At 37.5% G+C, this 24,488-nt stretch overlaps 1 protein-coding gene across 3 annotated transcripts in view; it reads left to right on the top strand.

The window, feature by feature from the left end:
- Positions 1-3,126: 3,126 nt before the first annotated feature.
- NFIB (nuclear factor I B) overlaps positions 3,127-24,488 on the top strand; it is a 306,386-nt gene continuing 285,024 nt past the window's right edge. For all 3 annotated transcript variants that reach the window (XM_054397667.1, XM_054397664.1, XM_054397663.1), the window contains exon 1: positions 3,127-3,222. In XM_054397667.1, the coding sequence (XP_054253642.1) occupies positions 3,127-3,222 (96 nt within the window). The remainder of the gene's footprint in view (positions 3,223-24,488) is intronic.

Genomic DNA, 24,488 nt, shown 5'->3' with positions numbered 1-24,488 from the left:
TTTAAAAACACCCACCTTTGTACCAAAATTGAATTTTGCATAACTGTCAAATGTATGGGTATTATGTAATAAATACCACATGGGTTTTAAAAATCCCATCTGTGAAACAGATGTTGCTGGTAGAAAGGCAGACTTCTCAGCAGGCAGACATGTCTAGGACTAAATGTCAGAAATCCCCTTTCTGTCCTCAACCAATGCAAGAGGACAACAGGCAACAATAGAAGGGAGGATGATTGTTAACTGTGTCTTTCCTGACTTTGCAAAGGCACCATGCAGTATTACAGGAGATGAGTAGTTTTCCTTAAACTTCATGAGCTGTTATTCTTTGGGGTGCAGACTCTCCAGTGGTCACAGGGGGCTGGGTAGAAGAGAGTCTGCAAAACTGGATCTGCTGTGGGCTGGGCATCAAGAGAAGCCTACCATCCCTTAGCTAGAGATAGTGCAATAAAACTTTCATCCTCTTTTAAGCAGTGAACTGACTCATAGTTACTTAAAGTGTGGTCTTTCACACACAGCCATCATGGTGCTGTTAGAGACACGTGAATTGCCTTAAAAAGGCAGATTAGTGATGGAAGCAGTTGGTCTCTTTACCTGTGATCAGACTTTATCAACCTCTTCACATAATCCTGGGTTTCCTTGCTCTAGGAAGAATGTTTGTTAGCTCTGGTTAGGGTTTAGTGTGAAAGCAAATGGTAGCATCCTCCGTCTTGTCTGAGGTTTATCTCACGCTCACAACTGACAGCTGAGTGCAGCGCCACTGTGATGATAAGCCTGTGAGGACCATGGGAGAGATCCAGGCTGGGACCATTTACGGCATGTGATTGTGCATTACCCACCAACAACTGGATAAAACTCTGCTGCTAGTGCTCTCCATACCTTATAATGTTTTTCACAAAGCCAAGCTGTTTGACCAGGATTTAGGGACTGAGACAGTGTGAGTTAAAGCCTCCTGTGCACTGCAAGTGTGCTGAGCCATCCCACATCACTTGGCCACAGGCAGATCTTCCAACAATCCGAAATTTTGTCAGGTTGCTATTTATCATGTGTGCTAGATGAATTGAAAAAGAGGGAGCCATCCTCATCTATTTTACAAAGCTCTTCTAGAATAAGAGTTATACAAATTTAAGGGATTGGGATGACCAGAGTGTCTGTTAATTCCTTGTCCTTTGTTTGTTTTTTGATGCTGCCCTCACTTGTGTATTTAAAACAAGAAACTGAGGTAGCAAGCTGACCTGAATGGCAAACAGGGAGAATGGAAAATAGTTTTCATCTTTTGATGCACCTGATGTCACTATAGAGCTCTTCTGTTGCCTGGACTTGTACAGAGAGCAATTTCTTGAGGTGCTATCGTTGTTTCAGGATCTAATTAAATGAGCTATGAATGCCAGCTCTGACAGTTAGCTGAAGACAGTAGGTCCATGCTGGACAAACCTACTGCCCATCCTTCAGCAATGGGGTGAATGTATGAGTGCCCCCATTAATCAGTGGGGATGTCGCATGGGGATGTCACACCACTGTGGCAGTAACTAAAGCGGACGCTCAGCTGCATGAGTGATTGACTGTGGTATTGACCTTCATGGAATGGAAAAAGACTGGAAAGAATAGAAAAAGAGGTAAACGCATTGGAAAGAAGAGATGCAGCAATCAGGAGTCCTGGTGAGGGCTGTGTGTACCAGAGCATGGTACCTCCATGTACCTGTGGTCCTAGATTCTTACTTCTGGTTCATGGAAAATAGGTATAAGGGGCATGTTGATTGCCAAAACTTTTCAAGAATAAAAGAGAGAGCAAAATGTGAAAGAAAACACAATCAGTAGAGACGTGCTAAGCATGTGAAATGCTTGCTTGTTTACTGTTATTATTTTAATGTGTTAATTTTTAAGAAACAGCTTCTGAATTGTGGGGATTTTATTTTTCCTAGAGAGGGGCTTGCAGCTAAAGCACGTATAGAATCTGCAACACAGTGATAAAACTGATGTTGATTACTTCAGCCAGGACTGCCAAATCTTGTTCTTTCTGTATATCCCCTTTAACCTGAGTCAGGGTTTATTGATTTCCTCTGTGTGCTTATGAACCTGCTTTTGCTTTTCAACAGCTTAAAATAAAGTCAGAATTGTTTGTTCTTCTAAGATAGGCATTTCTTCAGGGGATCAAAAATTTCTCATTAGGGAAAAAGCCTTTCATGGAAAACCTTGCAGGAAGAACGCCTTCTCTCCCTGCTGGCAGTAGGTACAATGGGCAGATGACCCAAAGATGTAGAGCAGGAGGGAACAGTGACTGAAACAGTTCCCTGCCCCCTCACCTCCCCCTTCCCAGATAGATCATCCAAAGCACAGAAGATCATGAGCATCCATGGGAAGGGAGGGAGGAAAAGTCTATGGCACTGAAATACTAACCACATCCCCTCCCTGCTCCAACTTACCAGTCATCCTTTTCCTTATGAAAGGCTGATTGCAAGTTAAATTTCTTCCATATGTCCAGTGCAAGAACAGAGTTTGTAGCTGTTGGCAAACCCTCCTCCATCCAGCTGCTGCCTGTGAGTTTCCCTGGGCACTCGCCCATGCACGCATGTGTGAGCGTGTGCAATATGCAGGTGCTCGTGCTCATACACATGTGCTCCTGACATCTGAACCAGGTTCCCACTGTGTCAGCAAAACTGGTCTGTCCTTATTGGGAGACGTACTTAGTCAGAGCATTTTCTTTCTTTCTCCTCTTTTCTTATGCAGGGACCTGACCATGAACCCTGTCAAACAGTGTACAACCGAGAAAAATGCAAATAAATGTAAGTCTGCATACTCCAGCAATGCAGCTAGCCGCCCACTTGTGAGATACTAAACTGGTGTACACATGATACACAAAGAATGCTGGCTAGTTTCACCAATCCCTTCAGACAAAAAGGGGAAAAAAAAACCCAACAAAAAAACCCAAAAACAAATCAAAAAACCCCACCACACCAAACTGGAAAAAAACCCTGATCCTTGTCTTCTTATCAGTGAGGTTGGAGTTCTTGCTAATAAAGAAGCTTTTCCCATGATGCAGTGTGATAAGGATTGGCCTACATGTAGCCCAGCAAGCCACTGCTGATGTTTTCTTGATTAGGTGTCTTATCTTCCATTGAGCTGCATCTGATGAAGGTTGCTGACAGCGTAATGGCAGGGAAAACATCAGACAGTTCCATAAAATGGCAGCTATGCTATGACATGTCAGCCAGGACCTGGTGGATGGTAAGTTGGTGTGATAATTTTTTTTTCCTCTCCCTGGGAGTTATTTTTTTTTCTTTCTGAACACCTCCTTCACTGTTGCAATGCACGTGCTGCAAAGTTCAGAGTGTTCAAAGTTTCTAGTGCCAGCTCAGTGATTCTGCTGAGCTCCTTAACAGCATAGTCTGCTAGACGGTGTTTCTTTGGTGTTGTAGTAGTATGGGCCTAAAATAGTACCAAAGACAGCAAAGGGTTTTTCTTCCTTCTTTTACTTATTCCTCTTCTCTCTGTTCCTTTTTTTTTTTTCCTCCATGTGAAATGAAAATAGTGCAGCGTTTGCCAAGCTAGTTGGTGTGAGAATGTGGAAATGGAAGCAGTCACGGGAAAAAAGAAAGCAGCCTTGTCATCACGCTCTTGGCTAATTGTTCTTGAGTTGGTCTTTAAAATAGAGCAATCTGCCTCTTTATTCTGTTTCCTCTGAATAATTATTTAGAAAGTGTATTGTATCATGTTGTGAGCAGCCTCCTAATCAGTATGCGATTGTCCCCCACGCTTCGCCTTAATTTGGAGTCCTCCTCCCTTCCAGTGAATGCAGTAACTGGAGCAACTACTGATTAATATGCTGCTTGTCATAATTAAATTTAGTTAATGAGGATATGCATATTCAGTCCATTTTTTCTTTGTTTGGACAAGCATGGCTTTTTTGTTCATATTTATACAGCTGCAAATGAAAGCGGGGAGGTGGAAAAAAGATAAACCTTACAGAGCTCAGAGAAGGGTGGACCAGGAGAGACACTGGAGCCCAAAACTTTATTTAATCAAAACAGTGAGGCTAAGAGCAAGTGTTTTGGGAATGAAAATCTTTTCTCCTCAGCAGAGCTATGTGACATTTTCTCCATGTACTGCTTTTATTGCATGTGGACAATGGTCTCTTGTATGCAATAGCCATGCCTTGAAAGGGACCTTCTGCTAGCTAGCATTCCATTATGAATATTAATTTCATTCTTGGGCTGCTTTGTCTGGTCGTGTATTTTCACTCTTTTAATTCCTTCATTGATTGCCTTTGCTTGTTTGCCTGGATAATTATTATGCTTACTGAATGGGCTGATTTTTCACAATTAGTACAGTGCTGAGACAATAGGCACTTTATTCTTGGGCGATGGTTCTGAGGAGCACCAGTGGATAGCACGTCCCAGTGTCCGGACAGAAGCTTTCTGATTATAACTGCCTTCCTACACATCTTTTCAAGGACTTCATTATCTTTCCAAAGGTGGATGTTGATACATACCTTCAGTGAGGGAATCATACCTGAAGGGAGTATTTAATTTAAATTATATTTGCTACTTGTGATTGTTTCTGTACTTTTTGAATACAGGGGGGGAAGGTTTTTGTGTTTTTACTCCTTGTTGAACTTCTGCAATAGGAATATTCGTATATCTTTAGAAAGAATAGAGCAGGAAAGTAAGTTATAAAAAGCTATTTTGTGAACCTGCTTTTATTCTGGGAATTGTACTGTATAGAGCTTTATAGATTCATGTATATATCTTTAATCAAACTTAACAATTGCAAGTGTATATTTTATTGAAAGAGATGCACAGATGTTTAGACATAGGCACTACATAATTTTTGCATAGCATATTTCCATAAAATTGCATGGACTATCCTAAGTTTAATAAAGGTTTCTCCAAGGATAGCTTTCAGTAAGCTGGCATTGCTTCCAAAGGGAAAAGAAAATCAATACTTTCACTCCATGCAGTATTTCATCCTGAAAGGTAATATGTAAAATGCAGGTAATATAAATATTCACCAGTGTGTATTTCATGCACAGTTTAGAAAGGGAGTTTTAAAATATTTGCTTATTAAATATGAGTGAAAATCAAATGATAGTTTACCTGTACATTCTATTTAGAATCTTTCTAATTTATAAATTTGCAGTTGTAGAATCAAAGGTAAACTCATATCCAGTGTGAATGTTTTTTTCTCAGAGAAAGAGAAGTATCTTATGCTTCAATGCCAAAATAATGCCAAACTACAGAGTTTATTCTATAATTATTTATAGTATATTGCTACCAGGAATATGCAATATAAGTAAAGCTGTAAGACTTCTGAGCGAAAAAATAAGACAGTGAGACTTCTGTAGTGTTCTGCTTCTGCTTTTTCTGAATTTTAAGCATCGAATTGCAAATGTCTTGTGAGGAACAGTAAAGAGTGAATTAAGATGGTTACATTTATAAAGAAGTTCATTAACAAGAGCTATCATGACAGGCATTATTACAAAACTTGGTGCTTTATCATTATAGGTAAGCAATCTACTCTTCAAATATTTTACAGCATGTATGTTCAACATCAGATTTAGTTTGAATATTACTAAAATAATGGCTTCTTTTTTTTTTTAAAAGTTATTACATTGAAACTATTTTCTGGGAAAAAAATCAAACCAACAAACATTCTGTCTTCTCTTCAAATTCAGTGGAATGAATGTTTAGTGAGTGAAGTCTGGTTTATCCACTGTAGTGTCTTAGTACGACTTCTAATTTTTCCTATCAGATTCATTCAGATTCTCTTATTTAACTACAATAATAGCAAATTCATTTCATAAGGAAAAAATAGACAAACAAATTACACACCCTCCATCTGTGTCTTCTTGTATATGTGTGTATTAACCAAAGCATGAGTGAAAAAGTTTTATTGAGAATGCAATAAACAATCAAATGTCTACAAAAGTAAGCTTAAGATACTAAATAACAGTAAATATAGAGAGAACTTTTAATTTATAGTTTCAGTCTTTTTGATGGCTCTTGTGATCATCTTTCTTGCACACAATTGTATTGTTTTTGCATTTAACTTTCTGGTGAAGAAAAGAACATACTCAGTGAAGAGACAAAACCTATATATCAAATACTGTTCAGTACAGCTGGAAAATACTTCAGATTTTTTTTAACTGAAAAATCTACATTTATAAAGTGAGAAGGAATTATGATGAGGATGACAGAAAGGATGACACATATAGAAACTTTAGATATTTTGTACTGTATCTTCATTAATGGCAAAGTGCTAGTTTGGGATTAGTCCTATAGTGTTTCGTGATTGACTTTATAGATTTAAAAATTCAAATCTAAGTAGTTTTTTTATTTAGTTATGGTTTGGTTGATAATTTGTTGTGTTTGTTTTTTCATGTGGGGAAGGCTTGCAAGTATTTACATCTCAGCTATTTTGTTAAATCTGTGCCAAAGTCTGAACGTATGTTCCTGGTAGTCAGATCATTTGCACACAAATTTGTACAGTTATTCTGTAGAGTTACTTGTAGAGATATTCTAAAAAACTTTTGCTTCCTAATCTCAGAACCCTGGTTTTGTGCATATATGTACATGCATGTGCAATAGAGATAGAGAATGAAAACTATTAATTATATTCAAAACTCTTGGGAAAAGAAGTATTGAAATCACAGGTTTTTAGTTACAAACAAGCCAGAGACCTGTAGGAAATTCCGATTTATGGCAAATATTGCACATTTCCTTTTGCTTAATGGCTTAATCTTATGATAAAAAACATAACGACAAAATTGCAGAACAAAAGGTTTGTCATTAAAAAGTTTATCACTTTTCTATTCTAGTCTATATATTCACTTTCATAAATAAATATTTTTAAAAAGAGAGTTTTACATAGTATTAAGGCTGTATTAATAGGGCATATAATCTCAAATGGAGGCAAAAATAGTTACAATTTAGATGTTATATTTCAGGATTAAAAGAATTATTCCAATCCTAAATTTGTTAGTAAAGCCAGATTTTAATGTGCTTTTTGGTTTAAGCAAAAGCTAATCACATTCCAAGGGAGTTGCAGTATGTCAATATTTTGCAGCAGCACATCTGTGCAGTTTTCTAATTTGAATTAAAATGGTATTCATGACACAACAACTCCATCAGTTGTTCATATGTACAGCTTGTAAATGAACCCTTTGTTCTCAATAATGACTTTTAATTAAATGATTCAGAAACAAATGTCAGTATAACTGTAGACATATTGAACATGCTGTGCTTATTCATGCTGCTAGAACACAATACCTTAATTCTATACTTTGAGAGGGAGGAGTGGAGTAAAAGGATTAGCTGAAGGTTATATTCATAAACCCCTATTCAGTTTTCCTTACTTACACATAACTTACCACAAGTCCATTATTAAGTATGTAATGGTTATTCTGAATGGTTAGCCAAACACTGGGTTTTTTTAAAAACACGCTGTATATGCTTATGAGAAACTGTTCAGAACAGTTGCATTTCAATCTATAACAAATATCTGGCTCAGACATACTTACTATATATACATATGTATCTGTATGCTCGCTATACCTGAGAATTAGATTGTTTAAAATCAGAGAGATTTTTCTGGAGAACTGTAAAGCTTGAATGAATTTTCATCTCTAATGTTTAATGTTTTTTGTTATGGAACTGGGAAGTAATCCTTCATCATTAAAAATGCAGAAGTAGCAGAGAATTTAAATGCTAGCAGTATGCACAAGCGTAGAATGGAGGTGATGTTTTTCATGTTTAATTCTTCTTCATTGCTGATTTAAAAAAAAAAAAAGTGTTCTTTTAACCAAAGAAAAGATACTTGTGCTTATTCACAAGCACATATTATTCCACTTCCTCTGTGTCTTTTCCTTTTTAGTTACTTGCCTGTTAGCTACATATTTCCAGTTAGATTTGCTACTGTGAGGTATTAGCAACTGCAGAACCTTGTGAATGAAACAACCTTCTGTACTTGTGCTTCATACTTGAATCCAGCAAGAGCTCCACACTGAGGTCTGACAGTACCTCCTTCTGTACACTTATTCTGGGAATGTTAACGGTTTTCTTACGAAGAAAGTGTGCATCAACCATATTATATACATATATTATATATCATATAATATATATGTGTTTGTGTGTATGTGTGCATGTGACTGCTTGTGTGGACTGTATTGGCTTAAGGTGTCATTCAAAGCTCAATGAAATCAGAAGAAAGCAACTATTTAATTCTAAATAATGCTATTACAGCATAGAAAATGCAGTTGAACTTTATATATGCCTGTAATCTATATAACCTTATTATTCAAGATGTAATTAGCGTTGGTGTTTCATATGCCTATTCAGTAACAGTTTTCTTTCATGACTTATCTGAGCATGTGCTATGACTGAGGAAATGTATCTTCCAAGAAAGCTATGGCACCTTGCTGTAACTGAGACTTCCGTAGAACCAAATGAAATTTTATGCAGCTCGTAATAAAGTTGCTTTTTCTTTTCTGACATTAGCAGCTTCTTCTTTCACTTATCTGTTTAATGTGCACTATTTTTCTGTTATTGTTGTTGTTATTATTATTAACTATTATTAATTATTATTTATTATTAATATTTTTTATGGAAGGTCATTTTCTAGCTGGAATTTATGGTAATTGGTCTCTGATATTTGATGATTGTTGAATGAAAATTCTGAGGAAATGAAGCTGAGCTTTCTACACTTTGACACCAATAGACTGAAAATTTTTCAAAACTGGAAGCCTATTTACTCTTCCTATTTTCAGGCTCTTACTGTAAGACATTAAAGGAGTTCAATGGCAAGTAGGTCACAAATCTCAAATTGTTACTGTGAAGTGTCAGTTGCTTAAAGAAATTAAATATGATGGGGGATATTTTTTGTGTAGCATTATTTTAAGTGATGATTCTCTTCTCAGGGAATCTCAAAGAATATTACCTTCCACTAGGAGTGAACTGCATTCCTTGAAAATCAAGGAAAGACTGCACAGAGAGGTTAGACTGGATGTAAATTTCCCCAATGCTCAAGGAGTGTGACATACAGTAATTTTTTCTTCCATATGATAAAGACACTTGATTTATTCCCTGTAATAAATTTGATCCAATAAAGTTATGGGATCTTCCATTTAGGACAAGCACTTTGTAAAAGAAAGGTGGTACCAACACCTATTAGCTATGGATACAATATAGCAGATATGTTCCCCTTAAAAATTAAAAGATGATCAAACTGAATCCTTTAATGCTGGGCTTTTAAACTAAACTAGTTTAATGACAGAAATGCTTCATCATACTGTGGCACTGCCAACTGTCCTATTTAACCAGTCATATTTCATTTGTTCTTTCACACTCAGGGTGGTTTTATCCAAATTACCTTTTTCAGGTTTTGAGAGCCTCTGATTTTATAACACTTTTTAAATTACCTGTTAGCTAGCTACGAGAGTATATTCTACGGGAGTGTTTTGCTGGAAATAACTGCTGATTCCCTGTGTGAGGGTATCACAGTGCTATCTCAAAATAAAATTTAACATAGCTCCAGAAGCCACTGAGATTATTGAACCAACCTGGAAGGCAGATAAGGTTTCATGTCTCTGCAGACATGCTGACATATCTTAAGCAGAGCTTACTGCCTGAGCTTCATAGACACCATTTTGTTCCTGCACATGTGTCTGCAAATCAAGGATTTCCCAGTTGCATCTTTGAGGATGCTGGGAAGATGGTGGTGGTGGTGGTGTTTGGTTGTGTAGTTATTTTTTTTGTCTGCTGCATACCATGATGCTTTACTTTCTTATTTCATCAGCCATTGCTCTCATGGAGCAGTCTTCTCCCTGACTTTCACATCCATCTAAGGCCTTGTCACAATAAGAAAGGAAAATAGGTTCTACACAAGTCTGCATAAAGATATTGTAAGATTATTTGGCCTGCCAATCAAATTTGCTTCTGAAGGCCTACTGACGAGTTCAGCATTAGAATAAGGCATTAAAAGTATCTGACCTGAAGGCTGACACCTCTCCACCCACCCAGCTCCCACGGCAGATGCAACAGCAGCAGCACTGGCTTCCACTTTCCACCAGGGTTTGAACTCCAGCTCTACAGAGGTGTAGTGCAGTCCTAAACCCCATGAGTTTTCTGACCTTGGTACTGATAATCAGCAAGCTCAAGTGGTAGGTGAGGACTCATGAGACAGAATCTGAAGTCAATTAGACATTTGCTTAATTTGAATTATTATTAAGTATTCAGTAGCCATTTCAGTTGATTCCTACCAGCAGCACCATGGTACCAGGGTAGTTTTAATTTTAATCCTATCAATGATGGATCTGACTCAAATTTCATATTATGACTAGTCATAAAAATCTGATCTTTTCAACCAAACTAGTTATAAATTTGAACATTATTCCAGAGGGGAGAGTTCCTTAGTAATGGAATATTTGGTAGTGAGAGAAAGGAGAGGGAGCCCTTTAATTCTTGCTGAAGTACATTGTGGTTAATACTGCTGCCCGAATAATTGATGCAAGAACTTATATTAGAACAAAGTAAATGTGTTAATACCAGTAACTCATCAGTTCAGAATTGCTAAAAACTCTTACCCAAAGTTACTATAGTACAGTGATCTTCAGACCACTTCATCCAGATATGTTTTTCCATTGTGATACTTGAATTATCTCAAGGAATCACATTGACAAGTGATAGAGCAGAATATAATAGTTCTCTCAGAAGTCATTAAGCAAACTGGTATATCATTAACTGACAGAATGTCTACACTGAGTAACATATAACAATTCAGATTTTCAGTCCACCTAGGTGACTCATCAATGGCTTTTACCACAGCAGAAACTGGTTTCAAAATCTGAAACGTCTTACTTATTCTTGGAGTGAATAATTTCTTTTACGGCATAATTTTTGGTATTTTGGATACAATATTTGCAAATCTCCGTATCTCAGATGATACTGATTTATAATTAAAAGTTTCCTGGAATGTAATGTGAAGTTTGTCTTCTACTTAACTAATTTTAATGACTATTTCAATATTCTGTATATACTGTCAACAGAAAAATAAAAAAAGAAAAGAAAACGTCCATACAGAAGTACAAAATGTGACAAGTGTCTGTATTAGTTCTTAGGCAGCTTTCCAAGTAGAAGGCTCAATTTCTTCTTGTTTCAGCATAAACTGTTGCATTTAATAAGGCCCACTGAAGACAGAGCTGCAGCTCACTTGTTTCTTTCCAACCTATGTTGGAACTCAACTCAAACCTTTCTTTAAATGCTCCAACAAGATTTGCAGCAGCATAACTTTAGTAATATTTGTTGCAGATTTCATATGCAGATAGATATTTTTAGATTAGTTTCCTTTTGTCAGCATATAAAATCAGTGCTGGAGTTGGCTTTTCCTGCAGTACTTTGCAATAAAACTCTTGAAAGAGTGTAAAAGGAAATCTGGAAGGTGCACTCTTGCCTATGAATAGAAAAGACCTCTGTCAGTTAAATTTTATTATTTTTTCTTTGAACATATTTTGCTGCTAAAGGTAATTAAAGCTATTTAAATGGACAGTTTGAAAGAATTGAAAGGGAGGTTGTCTTCTGGAGAATATACAGGTAGAATTTCTGAATTAATTCCACAACACCAGCAGTGATATACATTGGTACACATCAGGTGCTCTGCATAGGCCGAAAGAGTTGTAACATTAGCTCAGGGTTTGACACAAGGAAAGAAATTGTCCAGAACAATTTTGCTGCTCCATGTTGTTGTCATTCAAGACATGGTTGGTGTTTTACTCAGCTTTTAGTGTCCTGCACTCTACAGATTGATCCACAATTAACTCATTACTTGTATCTTGCAGTCAGAAGATTTTGGTACACAGTGATGAATATATCAGAGCCTTTCTTTTCCTATCGGTGCCCTACATTTTTTCCAACAATAATGAGCTGTCACAGTGTGAGTTCTGGAGACGAGATTAGTGCATGGAAGAATGAATAAACCTGTACACTAGGAGCATAATTTAATCAAGCAGAACATAATAACAAGCATGTTACAGGAGTTTGACATGAAACAGGGACGAACTTGAACAGGCTGCTAAATTGTGTATGTACATAAAACTGTGCTTTGTTGTTAGACTTTAAAGATTAGCACTCTTGGTGGGTCCATGTTCATTGACCCTCAGTTTTGGATAGCTGAGTGTCCCTGCATGTGCTATTAATGCAGAGTAGGAAACATAAATCCAGTGCTCTCTTTTCCATACATGATGCTTTTTGAGAGCACAATCTTCATATCAGAATAACAGGAATTGCAATGGCATAGTTTTGGAAAATGACTTGAAGTGTAATGGTAAGCAGGCATGGCTTCTGTAGGAGGAGAAGAGAAGAGAACTTGGGTGACTGATACCTCTTTATGAAAACTAGTCAGGTTTCTCCTACATTCTGGACAGCAATGAAGGAGAGAAATTCACTGTTAGCAATGAGCCCCAGGGCACTCCTTGTTTTGTATTGGAAAAAAATCGATTACATGAAAAAGACCTGTCTCTTTGCCCTAGCTCTCCTCAATCTATGTAGGGTTAGTCAGAGAAAAAAATGAAACTTCTCAACAGATGCCTGACTGCCTGGGTACAGAGAGGAAAACCATAATTTGTCTGTAATCCCTAATGCAAACAGTTGTTCATTAAGAAACAAAACTAATGTAATCTTGATGATTTGCTTGGATTTCTACTCTATCATGGTGTTTTGTACAGCTGGCAGGCTAATGTAATTTTACTTAGAAACCCAAAGCAATCTGGTACTCAGACAACACCATGTAGATTTAGGTAAATTTGGGGCTCAGATTAGCATAATACTAACTAATCATGAATATCATTTGCATTAATTAGAGTATTGGGGAAAGATTGTTTTTAAATGGAAGAAAATTGAAAGAAAGATTAAGGGCAAGGGCTTACAAACCTAGTTTTGCTTTATGCAAGAATATAACAGATGATTTCTGCTATAATGCCTAATATTTTAATGTGTAAGTATTAATTAGAGTATCAGCAAAAGATTGTTTCTAATTGGAAAAAAACTAGAAGAGAGATTAAGGGCAGAGTTTATGAATCTATTTTTGCCTGATGCCAGTATGTAGCAGATGATTTCTCTTATAATGCCAGAAAGCTTAATCTGTAAAGGATAGGGTGAATAATACAATACACAGTAGAGACCATATAAGGATTTTTTCCCAAATTAGGTTTATTTCATGCTAAAAGAAAGCTATGAATATGTCCATGATACTGATAACAAAATTAAACAAGTTGCATCGAAAAAAAAAAATCACCTCTGACAACATCTGCTCAGATCTAAAATCTAAAAACACCTTCAGTGTTTTGGCATTTTGTATAAATACAGTATTCTAGTATTTTTAGGTTGTTTGAGTGGTTTCTTTTTTAAAAAATGAAGTTTTAATATCTGTGCTTTAGACCATGTAACAAATATATTCTAAGGTGCTCTCTATAGTTATGATCCAGATATACAACCTCTCTCTTCCCTATGTCACTCTAGTCACTCAAGGCTTTGGGACCAGATTTTAGCAGTACATTAAATATCAGATTAGGAAAATATTTACCAGGTATTCCATAGACTACAAGTATTTTCAGGACTACCCTGAATGTTAATTATTATTATTTATTACTACAATACAGTACTGCAGTAAGCATTACCACGGCACTCAGTTTCTTCAGTAGCACCAAACTCTTCTTGGTTAGACAGTGCAATTTCAAAGTAATACTTTTTTAGTCATTGAAATTCAATTAAAACTGATCTTATTGTCTGTAGTAGCAGGTCTAGCTTGGAAGAGTCTGTCCTTCTTTTGTGTATTTATTGCCTATTCTTATAGGAACAATAATTATATTTATTAATTTGAAGACATAATCCAAAATCTAAATCTGTCTTGCCTCTGGCTAAACTCTCAAATTTTTATTTCATTTTATGTCATCAGGAACTGAAAAACTGTTGATACATTATGACACTTCTCACTCCTCGAGGAAAATACACCTGCATACATATTGTGTGTGTGAAGAGGGAAAGGTAAAAATCAGCCAAAAGACATTTTGTTGTGGAGGTAGGGTAGAAACCATTCTGGTCTTTCTCAAAGCAGCCTGGGATGATTTTCAGGGGGCTAAGAAGACTTTTCAGGGGCTAAGAAGACTTTGTGCTTCTGTCACTGATTTGAACCTATGTTCAAACTTGTGTCCTGTGAGATAAAAATGTAGGTCAATAAGAGAAGTCCCACCTTTTAGCCGTCTCAGGTGTCAGGCTATGAGGTAACATCAAAGCAGAGCAACCTTCAGTGCAATCTGACACTTTATGGAAAACAGTGAAATTAGTTTATCAAGGTCTTATGTTTCTGAGAAAGTGTTCAGGCTACATTCTGAAGACATTTTCATCTTCTCAATACTGCTGCTTCTCAAGTTTGTGTAGGGTACACTGCTGTAGGTTAGCTTTGCCTTCCAACTTTTAAAAAGAATTTCAGGTAGTTATAGTTCCTCACCTCTAACTTAACTTGCATCCTCAGATTTGATGTAGTAATGGGTTTTCATGTGCCTGTTCTTTTTTGGCTTTTTGTTACTTTACTCCAAGCCACTGTTGGAATGAAACTAGACTTATTGTATTCTAATACACAATGTCTTGAACTTGGACTTAATTCACTGTGCTTAACATAGTCCTGTTTTGAATGCTAATGGGCTTCTCTCTCTCCAAATATAAATTTAATATAACAACTGCTTGAAACAATGAGCCTTGTTTGAAACAACTGAGGTGAAGGAACATTTTGAGAAAGGGATAGTATTTATGACTTTACTTTCCAGAAGCTCTCAGGGTTTTATTCTCAAGATATAATTGAGAATAATGTATGCCTATAAATCAACATGCCAGGTGAATCCCACAGTGATAATCTAATAATGGCAATCACTATAGGAGATCCTGTAACTTTACCTGACGATTTTTGTTGGAGACAAGCCAGACACAAAGCTGTGCCACAGTGTTGCTTTGACTCATTCACCCAAGTTGAACATGTGTTGCTAACTCACAAGTGTGGTGATTAGGGATGGAGGATGATGTTATGAATTATGAATTATGAAAATTATTATTTTATTAATTATTATTAAAAGTATGAATAACCGATTAATCACCTTATATATATTGATTCAAATGCACGGTTGTAAAAATTATAGCCCATAACTGGTTCAGTATATACAATTTGATCCAATTATAATATTTACAGAATCGATTTCTAATTAAGGGAACGAAAGGTGCAGTTCCGCCGCTTGTCCATTAGATGGAGACTCAACAAGACGTTTGGCGGCTGCAGCTATGTACAAAGATATTTATAACATTATCACGAGGCAAGCCAATCTGGAAATATCACGTGGCTACACGCAGGCGCTTTGAATATAATGTTACCGAATGTTGCACACATGAAAAGATACATTCTGTCTTTCTTTGTAGCGAGGCGAGTTGCTGAGTTATGCTGGCTACTCGCTGCTGCCGGCTGGCTGCTGGCTGCCTGTCTGCCCATGGCTGGTCCCATCCGGGCGGCGACTTTCTTTCCCCTCCCACCTCCGTGGGTGGAGACAAGTCTTTCTTTCTCCTCCCGCAGCTGTGGAGGGGCGAGGCTTTCCACCGGTCGGTGGCTTCCCTTAGCAGGGTCGACCCAGGGAGTGGTCTTATGTGACGGGGCCAAATTCTTCGGGGTCGGCCCTCGCGATTGAGGTGGCGGTACCCGGTGGGCGGGGTCGGCTGTCTCTGGTCCTGGAGACAGGTTTTGGGGGAGGGGTTCAGTGAAGCGGTGCTTCCCCCTCGGCCTGAAGTGAACTGATTATGTCGAATCTCGGCGACTGCTTCTCATTAAGGTGACAATGCAGCCTTTGGCTTGATCTCAAAGGAGAGGATATCTCCCTCTCTCTCTCTTTCACTCTCAGGGAAATCCCGGGTGCTTTGCCCTGATGGCACAGAGCTGCGGTGCGGCTACGGTGGGCGGCTCCTTTTCTATCTTGCAAACGGCGGGGGTCCTGCAAGATGCCTATCTGCTTAATTTGCTGTTTGATTAGCTTGCAGCAGATCTGGACTGCCAGGCTTAGGCTAGTCCCTCCCCTTCTGGGCTAAAGTTTACCCTCGGAGTGTTCTCCTCAGTCCTCTCAACTGGGCTTATGACGCTGGTTCAGCGAAGGGATCATCCTTAATTGCTGGTTCTTCAAGCAGCTCGGTGGGCTGGCTTCTTTCTGTATCACAGAAGCTTCTAGTATGCTTGCATGTGGGAGTGAGAAGACATAGCTTACACAGCGCAAGCTTATGTAGCGAGCAAAAGCAAAAGGAGAGAACAAGTTGGTAAAAAAGTGGAAAATACTTACAGATTTCTCAAAGCTGGATGTGGCCAATGGGCACACTTGTCAAAAACCTTCTTCAGCCTATAGAAAGGGTGAAGCTAGAATTATGCCCTTAGATGGAAAGAGCATGAACATGCCATGCAATGGGTGCATGTAGTTGTTTGCCCCTTAGGAGACAGGTTGGCACCTGGGCCTTTGTTCTCCCCAGAAAGGAGGGTGGAAAGGGGGCACTTACCAAAACATGTTGGGACAAGTTTGCTGGTATCTGGGGGCATAATTCCATAATGCCTTCACCACAACAAGGATTTAACTAGTGGAAAGAGCATCCAAAGGTGAAGACATCCACATCCAAGCAAGTGGCCGTAGACTTCCTGTATAGTTAAAAGCTGCTTATTAGTGAAGTTTAGGGAGGGATTTCTCTCTTCAGCAGACAACTGAAGCAAGCTAGCTGAACAGGCATTCTCTCACCTGCAGTACAAGTGGTTAAGTAGTGTCCTTTTGCTCAGTCAAACTAGTATCATTTCATACAATTTTTGTTGGCTATCTGGAAAGAAGTTGTGTAGTAATTTTGGTAAAACTTCCTTGGAAATGTTAAATCAATGTGACCTTTTTCTCGCTATAAATATACTCTTAAGAAACCCACCTGCTGACCTGTCTGCTGAGTAATTTGTATAGACACTGCACTGAGGAATATTTTTACAGAAAGTAAATGATTTTGTCTTTAGGAATGTTTGGGCAAGGGAACAAGGTAGTCTTTGTGTTATTTTATTACAGATTCATTAATACCCATATTTCTACATATCTATAATTCTGAATGATCTTTTTAATTAACCTCCTTTGTCTGTCTGCAGCTATTTGTCTGTGTTGTACTTTCTCACAATGTTTCATATTGTAAAGAGTTCAGGTATGTGTGAGAAAGAGTACTTAGTGCATTACACATCAGACTTCAGGAATTCAGCTTTGAAAGAAACTTAATACCTTACAACACTTTGAACTGGCTACTAGCTATTTTGCCCTCACCATGCAGGGGCTGAAAGACTTCCTGTAGGGAAGGCTGTTTTTCAGGAGTACTTCAGAAACTTACTACTTTAATTAACCTGAAACTTGAACTAACAACCAGGTGAGTAGCAGCATATGTTTCAAAAGCAATTGCAATTTGCTCTCCATTTCCAGCCGATGCATAGGTCATCAGAAGTAATGAAAAATAAGAGCTTTTCCTTAATACTGTGAAACTACCATTGTTTAGAATACAAATAAAAATAAACTATTTGCAAACTCTTGGGGTTTTCAATAGTACTTAATTGTACAGAGTTTCTTATTTTTTTGTCTGTGAATCTCATCTGCCACAATTAATCCCACAGACACAAAATGCATTGAAATAAAAAAAAACCCCAACATTTATATTGAGTGAAAATCTAGGACCAAGTCTTTACTGGATAAGACAGAATAAAGTAAAATAGGGATCTGATGTACCCTTAAAAGATTATACATTATTCAAATGTCAGGAAATGACATACAAGGTCAATTTAAATCATACATTTAGATTACGAAGATTAACAGATAAGGGAACAAATATTCCATCAATATATATGGATTGCTGTAGGTTGGAGTGCTGTCGGAGAATATTCAGACAGAGCCCCGAATAAAGAAGAACAAAACATAATAAGCAGTAATTTTTGTGAAGAAGACATTCTGAACACTTTTGAATTTTTTTTTCCTGTTAAATTATAGCTGTCACAGAATGGAGGAAAGTGCTTCTTTAAAATATCTTCAACAAAATAATTAAGTTCACAACAATTTCAACATCCTGTGGACATCTCAAGTTTCTGGAGGCAACTGTTCAATGTTCAAGTAAACAGTCTTTCTGGAAAACAGAAGGATAACATCTTTGAAATTATTTCATTATACGTAGTGACCAGCCAAATAAATGTCTTGTGAGCTGTAACTTCGTGCAGGAAGTGTTGATTAACCATTTCCCATTCAATACAAAAGGTGTCAAAAAATTACAAAGGAATTTGAACTGAAAATGAGAGGATGAAGAAGCTCTGTACCATATGGTGGTTACTAGATACTTAGATTTGATAACTAGATTTACTGGTGATGTTGCCTGCTTAGGCAAGACTGTAAGATTCGAATGTTGAGAAAAGCTGGCTTCGTACTGTATGGTAGTAGTAGAGTAACTGGGTGAAAAAGTGAAAAGGTGAAAAAATACTTTCAGGTGTTCCCTAGAAACAGACACATTTGTGTTTGCCGTATCATCCCCTACAGCATCTGCCTGAAAGTTAAAGGTGTTACTGTCTGTATAAATAGTAAATAGTATAATAATGATTGCTTAAGTGCTGAAAAACTAACTAAAGTGTGATATTAATTTGATTTATTCTATTTTCTGCCATTATTGGCCTGAACTATTCTGTCTTTTGGCATAGTCATACAATATTCTCTCACTTTTAAGGATAGTTCTTTGTGCCCCTCCCAGAGCAGAAACTGTCTTCAAACATTTCATTAAAAAAAATAAAAGGGAAATTGTGGCCAGTGTGTTCTGTAATTGCTTCTCATGACTTCCTCATTCTGCAGTGACCAATACTAGCAAGATACACATTGGTTATGTGGCTGTTTTTTAAAGACATGATAAAATTATTTGGCTGATGTTCATTACCATTTATTCATACTGGGTTTACCAAAATTAAAATTCCTAGTCAAACAAGTTGCTAGTCATAATAAACAAGCTTTATCCCTGCTTCAAAAACTTGGAAATGAAGCCTAATTACTTATTTGTGCTTAGAAGCTCTCCTTCTTTTAAATACTTGAAAAGGATCCTGATGTGGATGGGCTGTTGAATGTGCACAAACACTCATGGTGTCCTAAATAAGTGACAGTTTCTGAGAATCACTTTCAAACTGGCAACTTTTCATGCCTCTTTAAAAATTACTGTTGCTCTGGTGTTTTGTGCACTAAAAGTCCCTATCAGTCTTGGTATTATCTCTGGTTATCCTTAGCACTCAGTCACAGACAGAGCTGTTCATAATCATCTCATGGCTGGCACTAAGAAGGATTTCCTTGTTTGTGGTTTTTTTTTGGTTTTTTTTTTTTTTTTTTTTTTTTTTTTTTTTTTTTTTTTTTTTGTGTCTAACATTCTAGGTGTTTAAGCCTTCAGGGAGGAAGCAAGACCTGCTTTTTTCGGAGCAGTACTGGCTACTGTTCTCTCTCTGTACCGGTAGCACAAATTTCACAGCCACAGGAGATTGCATCTGTTAACAGATTAAAAGAACCAAGATTACTTGGGTTGGCAGGCAGATGAGGGAGTAGTAATAGAAATACAAACATTACAAGTTGTAAAGAAGGCAACTGCCTTCAGAACTAGACAGAAATAAAGTGGCACTCAGTAAGATGGGATGCATTCATGAGAGACACACACAAATAGTGTTTGACATGCTATGCAATTAACTGATGGAACCCATTGTTAAAGGATATTATTTGACCATTATTTACAGCTTGCTGATCTTACTGGGTTTGGTAATTAAATGAGCAGTAACATAGAGAATGAGCAGTGAGTCTTCAGTTCCGAAGACTGAGTTTGCATTATTATCACACGGTTTAGGCACATTTCAATTCTGTGAAACTGGCAACAAGAGGTTCTTCTTTCAGCTGGATATGTTGTTCATCCCATTATTTTTCTGATCCACTCTTGTAACTCTAAACTTTGTTCTGTGGTTAAAAAGTGGTGCTGTCCCACTCTTTTTGTTAAATCTTTTGCTCTGTAGATTTACACTAACAGTTCTCTCACCTTTCAGGAAGGGAATGTAAGAGAAAGGGATATATTCCTCTGAAGCCTAAATATGTAAGAAAAAAAACCATCCAACATAGCAAAACAAACAAAAATAATTAAAAATTTGAAAATTGGGGCAGTCATGAAGAACTTACATTAGAGGGCTGGATAAAATGAAGGATTTTATATTGCAGCTAATCAAATGTAAACTACATCCTAAGTCAAAGCTGGTGAAATGTTCATCTTTTAGTGACATTATTCAGAAGTAAAATTGATTAAATGTGTACAATTTTATCAGTGACAACGTCTTAAATAGAACTAAAGTCAGCTCCTACTATTACAAGAAACATATTGCACAAATGGATATGTCAGAGGTGCTGACTTTCAGGGTGCAATGCCCTGAGGAAAACTGTTCCTGTAGCTCTGAAGGAGAAGAATGGGATCCAAGAGCCCAAAGTACCACACTCTGCTGCTAATGTTCTTTGCTACAAAACATTTTAGCATGGCTGCATCTTGTTTTAGTCAAGTATAAAATTTGAACTTAACATTTTCCTGGAGGGGTAGGTGGACTGTATGGCTAGATATAGTAGTGATAGGAAAGAGCTGAAGAAGCAGAACAATGAAACTATGAAAAATAGGGTACTGACTATGCATGGTCACCTGATGGGAATAAACCCCAATTTTCTTCTATTTTATGCTCTTATCTGTGTGCCTAGTACTATGTATAAAAAGTAAGTTACTCCTGGTTGTTGTTTCCATTCTCAAAAGTGCTGATGAGACCATCCTTTCAGCAAGCAGACAAGAGCAATCTGGACGCATTTTCAGTGGTACCATATAGTTTCTTACTATTTCATGAAGAGCAGAGGCTTGGACTACATTGCTTTGCTGTGCATATAGCCTGTGTGCCTTCAGATGGAACAGCAGATCTCTCTTCCCTGTAAAGTTTGATACAACAATATGTTTTGGTCTCAATACCAGAAAAAGTGTCTGTGAGGCACTATTTCAGAACACTGCCCTTGGGCTGGAACCAGAATTAGGCTGGGCTGTGGTACACCACCAGCTGCTCGCTGTATGTGACATCAGCAGTTATGTACTCTGGCAGGTCAGCAGCAGGACTGGTTACATTGAAGAGTTCTGTATTTCATTTGTATTGTCCTTATTTTCTAGAGTTTCTGTACATGAATGATTGCTCCCTCTTTTTTGATTGTTCTGGGAAAAACTTAATAAAATTGCATTTGGATTATACTGTGAAATTCCACAGTACCAGCAACTTATGCCAGGAAAAGGCATTTTATGTCAGGTTTATTTCTTCCCACTTTATATGTACACTGTACAACTTCTTATCTAATCCAGACAAATAATAAGGGCTCTATTATTGTAATGCCTAATCACCTGTGGGTGGGGAAAAAAAAAGAAATAAGTATTTTTATTCACCTCTTAAAGGAGAAACTTGATATTCTCAGAGAAAATCTTGTTTTATAACTTGTGTGCTTTCCTCAAGAGTCAAAAATCATAAAGGAATCTCTTGATTAATTACAGATATTTCAGAGAATTCAATTACTATAGCCATCACTACCTCTCTAGGGAAAAAAAAGGTTCTATTCATAAAGGTAGCAAAAAGAAAGCTGAAAGCAACAATGACAGTATTGACTCAATTGTATCAAGTGTCTTCAGTTCAGGCATCAGATGCCTTATTCCAGGGTTCTTCTGATTTTATCGCAGACATTATCTTATTTCTGGACTAATGGTTTTTTATCATCATGCTAGACAGGATGCCATTATCTTGTCCTTTTTCTCTGCACAACAGCACAAGCATACTGTTATTGTGTACTAACATATGAACAAACTACATTGTGTTCTTAAATACTAGGAATGACTTACATGTGTCTTTTTGCTGAGCAAATAGCAAAGGGACAGCTTAAAGCATTCACAGGTAAAAAAAAAACATGCCTTGTTTCATTTTATTAAATAAAGTAGAGGACATAAGAGAGTTTTTATAACATGACTGCCTATGACAGACAATAGGCTCTTACAAACTATTGGCAACAGCTCCTTTGATTAAGGAAAAACATGCTTGCACAGCTGGTATAATGTGTTGGTATTATATCTGTAGAAGTGATGTGGGTTAGGCAGCAGTCGTGGGAGCTTGAACATGGCATTTTGTCAAAATTTCTCAACTGTAATTTTCCAGAGAACATAACAATTCAGAAAGTTGTAATCTCACAGTTCAATCCTTTAAAGTAGAGCTGCCAATCAGTTTCTGATGTAGCACCATTATGCTAAGACTTGTAGTGAGCCTGCAAAGTCTACTCTAAACAAGCAATAATCATCAGAGAAAGCAGCTTCCTATTCATTCATTTCAAACACCTTCGTGTATCTGGGCACTGAGGTTATTTACCCCCACTTTACCATGCCTCTGAAGCCATCATGACCTAGAGCATCAACATTCAGAAAAGGTATGTAAAAGTCACTCAACTTTGCTGCAATATAAAGAAAATGGTCAGATTTTCTACAGACAAAGGAAGCTATTCCTCCAGGGTAAGGTAGAGAAAAACCTGGTGCAATGTTTATGGTAATATAAGAGAAGTAATTATGGCTTAAGTATGAAAGAAGTTCCATAACAGGAAGAAGCTGTGTTCAATGACCCAGGAAATCTCTCAGTCTTGTTTTCCTAGTAATCTTTTTACAACTAACTCCCTTTTTTAACATAAATGAATGGATGTTCAAGGAGCATTGCCCGGAGATCCAGGGTAACAGGTATTTGTTTCTCACCTTCTGATGAGATCATACTCAGTAATTTATGCTGACCCAAGAAGGAATCAGTATACTCTGTTTAACAGCAAGACTGTATTTGCTGTGGATAAAATAATATTAAGTCCTCGTCTAGTAGTAAGAACTAAGTGATGCTACATAACCGATAGTTCTAATTGGTAAACACAAAAGATTAATTTTTGTTTTTTTAAATCTCTGTGAAATGTGAACTATTGTCTTATATTTCTGGAAAGAGGATTTACAGAACTGGATGCTTCCAAAAACCCTACCTTCAGACTGGATGTCAAATGAGAAAAAATTCTGTGTGTTGAAACAACCGCATTTTAGCATGATAATCTGTGATCTGTGACTTATACCTAGAGATGATAAAATACTCCTAAGACATAAATGTGTTTGGTTGGTATTTTCTGATCCAAAGGGGCAAGGAAGGAAGGAAGTCTTCACCACCACATCTCCCAGGATGTGACTGAGACAAAATCTTTGACTGAAGTTAATTCAAATAGTTACAGAGTTGCTAATGAATTTTAAACAAATCTGTTTCTTTTTTCTTTTTTTTCCCCAAGTTTAAGACAGTAGCAGCCTCAAGGAATATTGCAGATCTCATGATTTATAGTTTATATTGGCAAAGTTGACAACGTAATAAGTAAGCAAGCACTTGCATCTAGCAGAGTTAGGAAGTTCAGCCTTCAGTCATTGCCCTAACATGCCAAAATGTGCTACCAGTGCACTTGCCGCCAAAGTATAGAATTAGAGGCACAGTTGCATCTAAAGTATAGAATTACCTTTTAAAATTGCAAGCTGATGACTGGTTGCAATACTGTCCTTTGTGACTTTGTTTTCAAACCATTTTTGTGAAAGGCAAACCAGGAACTGTGTTGTAATTAAGAATTAGAATCAGTCATGACAACATACACAGAGACAGTATCTTCCATCAGTACAGCTGAGTTAGGTAATTGCCAGAGAGATGCTCTAGCCTCAGGGCCTATGTGATGGAAGCAGCAGCGGCTACAGGATCCCAAAGAGTACCTGCTGACTCTGCATAGAATCTCTGCTCCTGCTGACTTTGCTATGAATGTGAAAGCTAAACCAGTGAATTTGGTTGCTACTCTCACCAGAAAGCACAAAGGGAGCCACAGGAGGAGGTGCAGATGCTGTATGAGAAGGTGCAGAAGGTGCAGAAGGAGGTCAGGATCCTTCTGTTCAGGGTCCCTCTGTTAAGAAAGATCCTTCTGATGAGGTTAGCCTTAAAAGTCTGGCAGACTTCTTGAGACCACACATGGATGATGGAGATGTAGGACAGGATATGGGCCCTAGTAAATTAGCAACTGCTGGAAGTGCCTCTGAACTCCAGGCAATTATACAGAGGATTGCAGCAGGGGTATGGGGACAGCAAGCTCAAGATGATGATGATGATGAAGATGATGAGGATGATGAGGATGATATAGGGTCAGCTAATGCACCCAGACAGGAAATTAGGCATGTGAGGAAGGATTACATCAGAGGAGACACTGAGCCAATCTTGTCTTGCCTTGGCAGGTGCTTTGATATAGGAGCCCCAGCCTTGGTGGTGACAAGTCGGCCTCCCAGCTGGGTACTCTCTCAAAGGATACCAGCATATACAGGCAT

This window comes from Indicator indicator, chromosome Z (assembly GCF_027791375.1).
Source record: "Indicator indicator isolate 239-I01 chromosome Z, UM_Iind_1.1, whole genome shotgun sequence".
Lineage (NCBI taxonomy): Eukaryota > Metazoa > Chordata > Aves > Piciformes > Indicatoridae > Indicator > Indicator indicator.
Note: the sequence above shows the minus strand (reverse complement) of the source record. Positions and strands in the feature narration are given on the sequence as shown.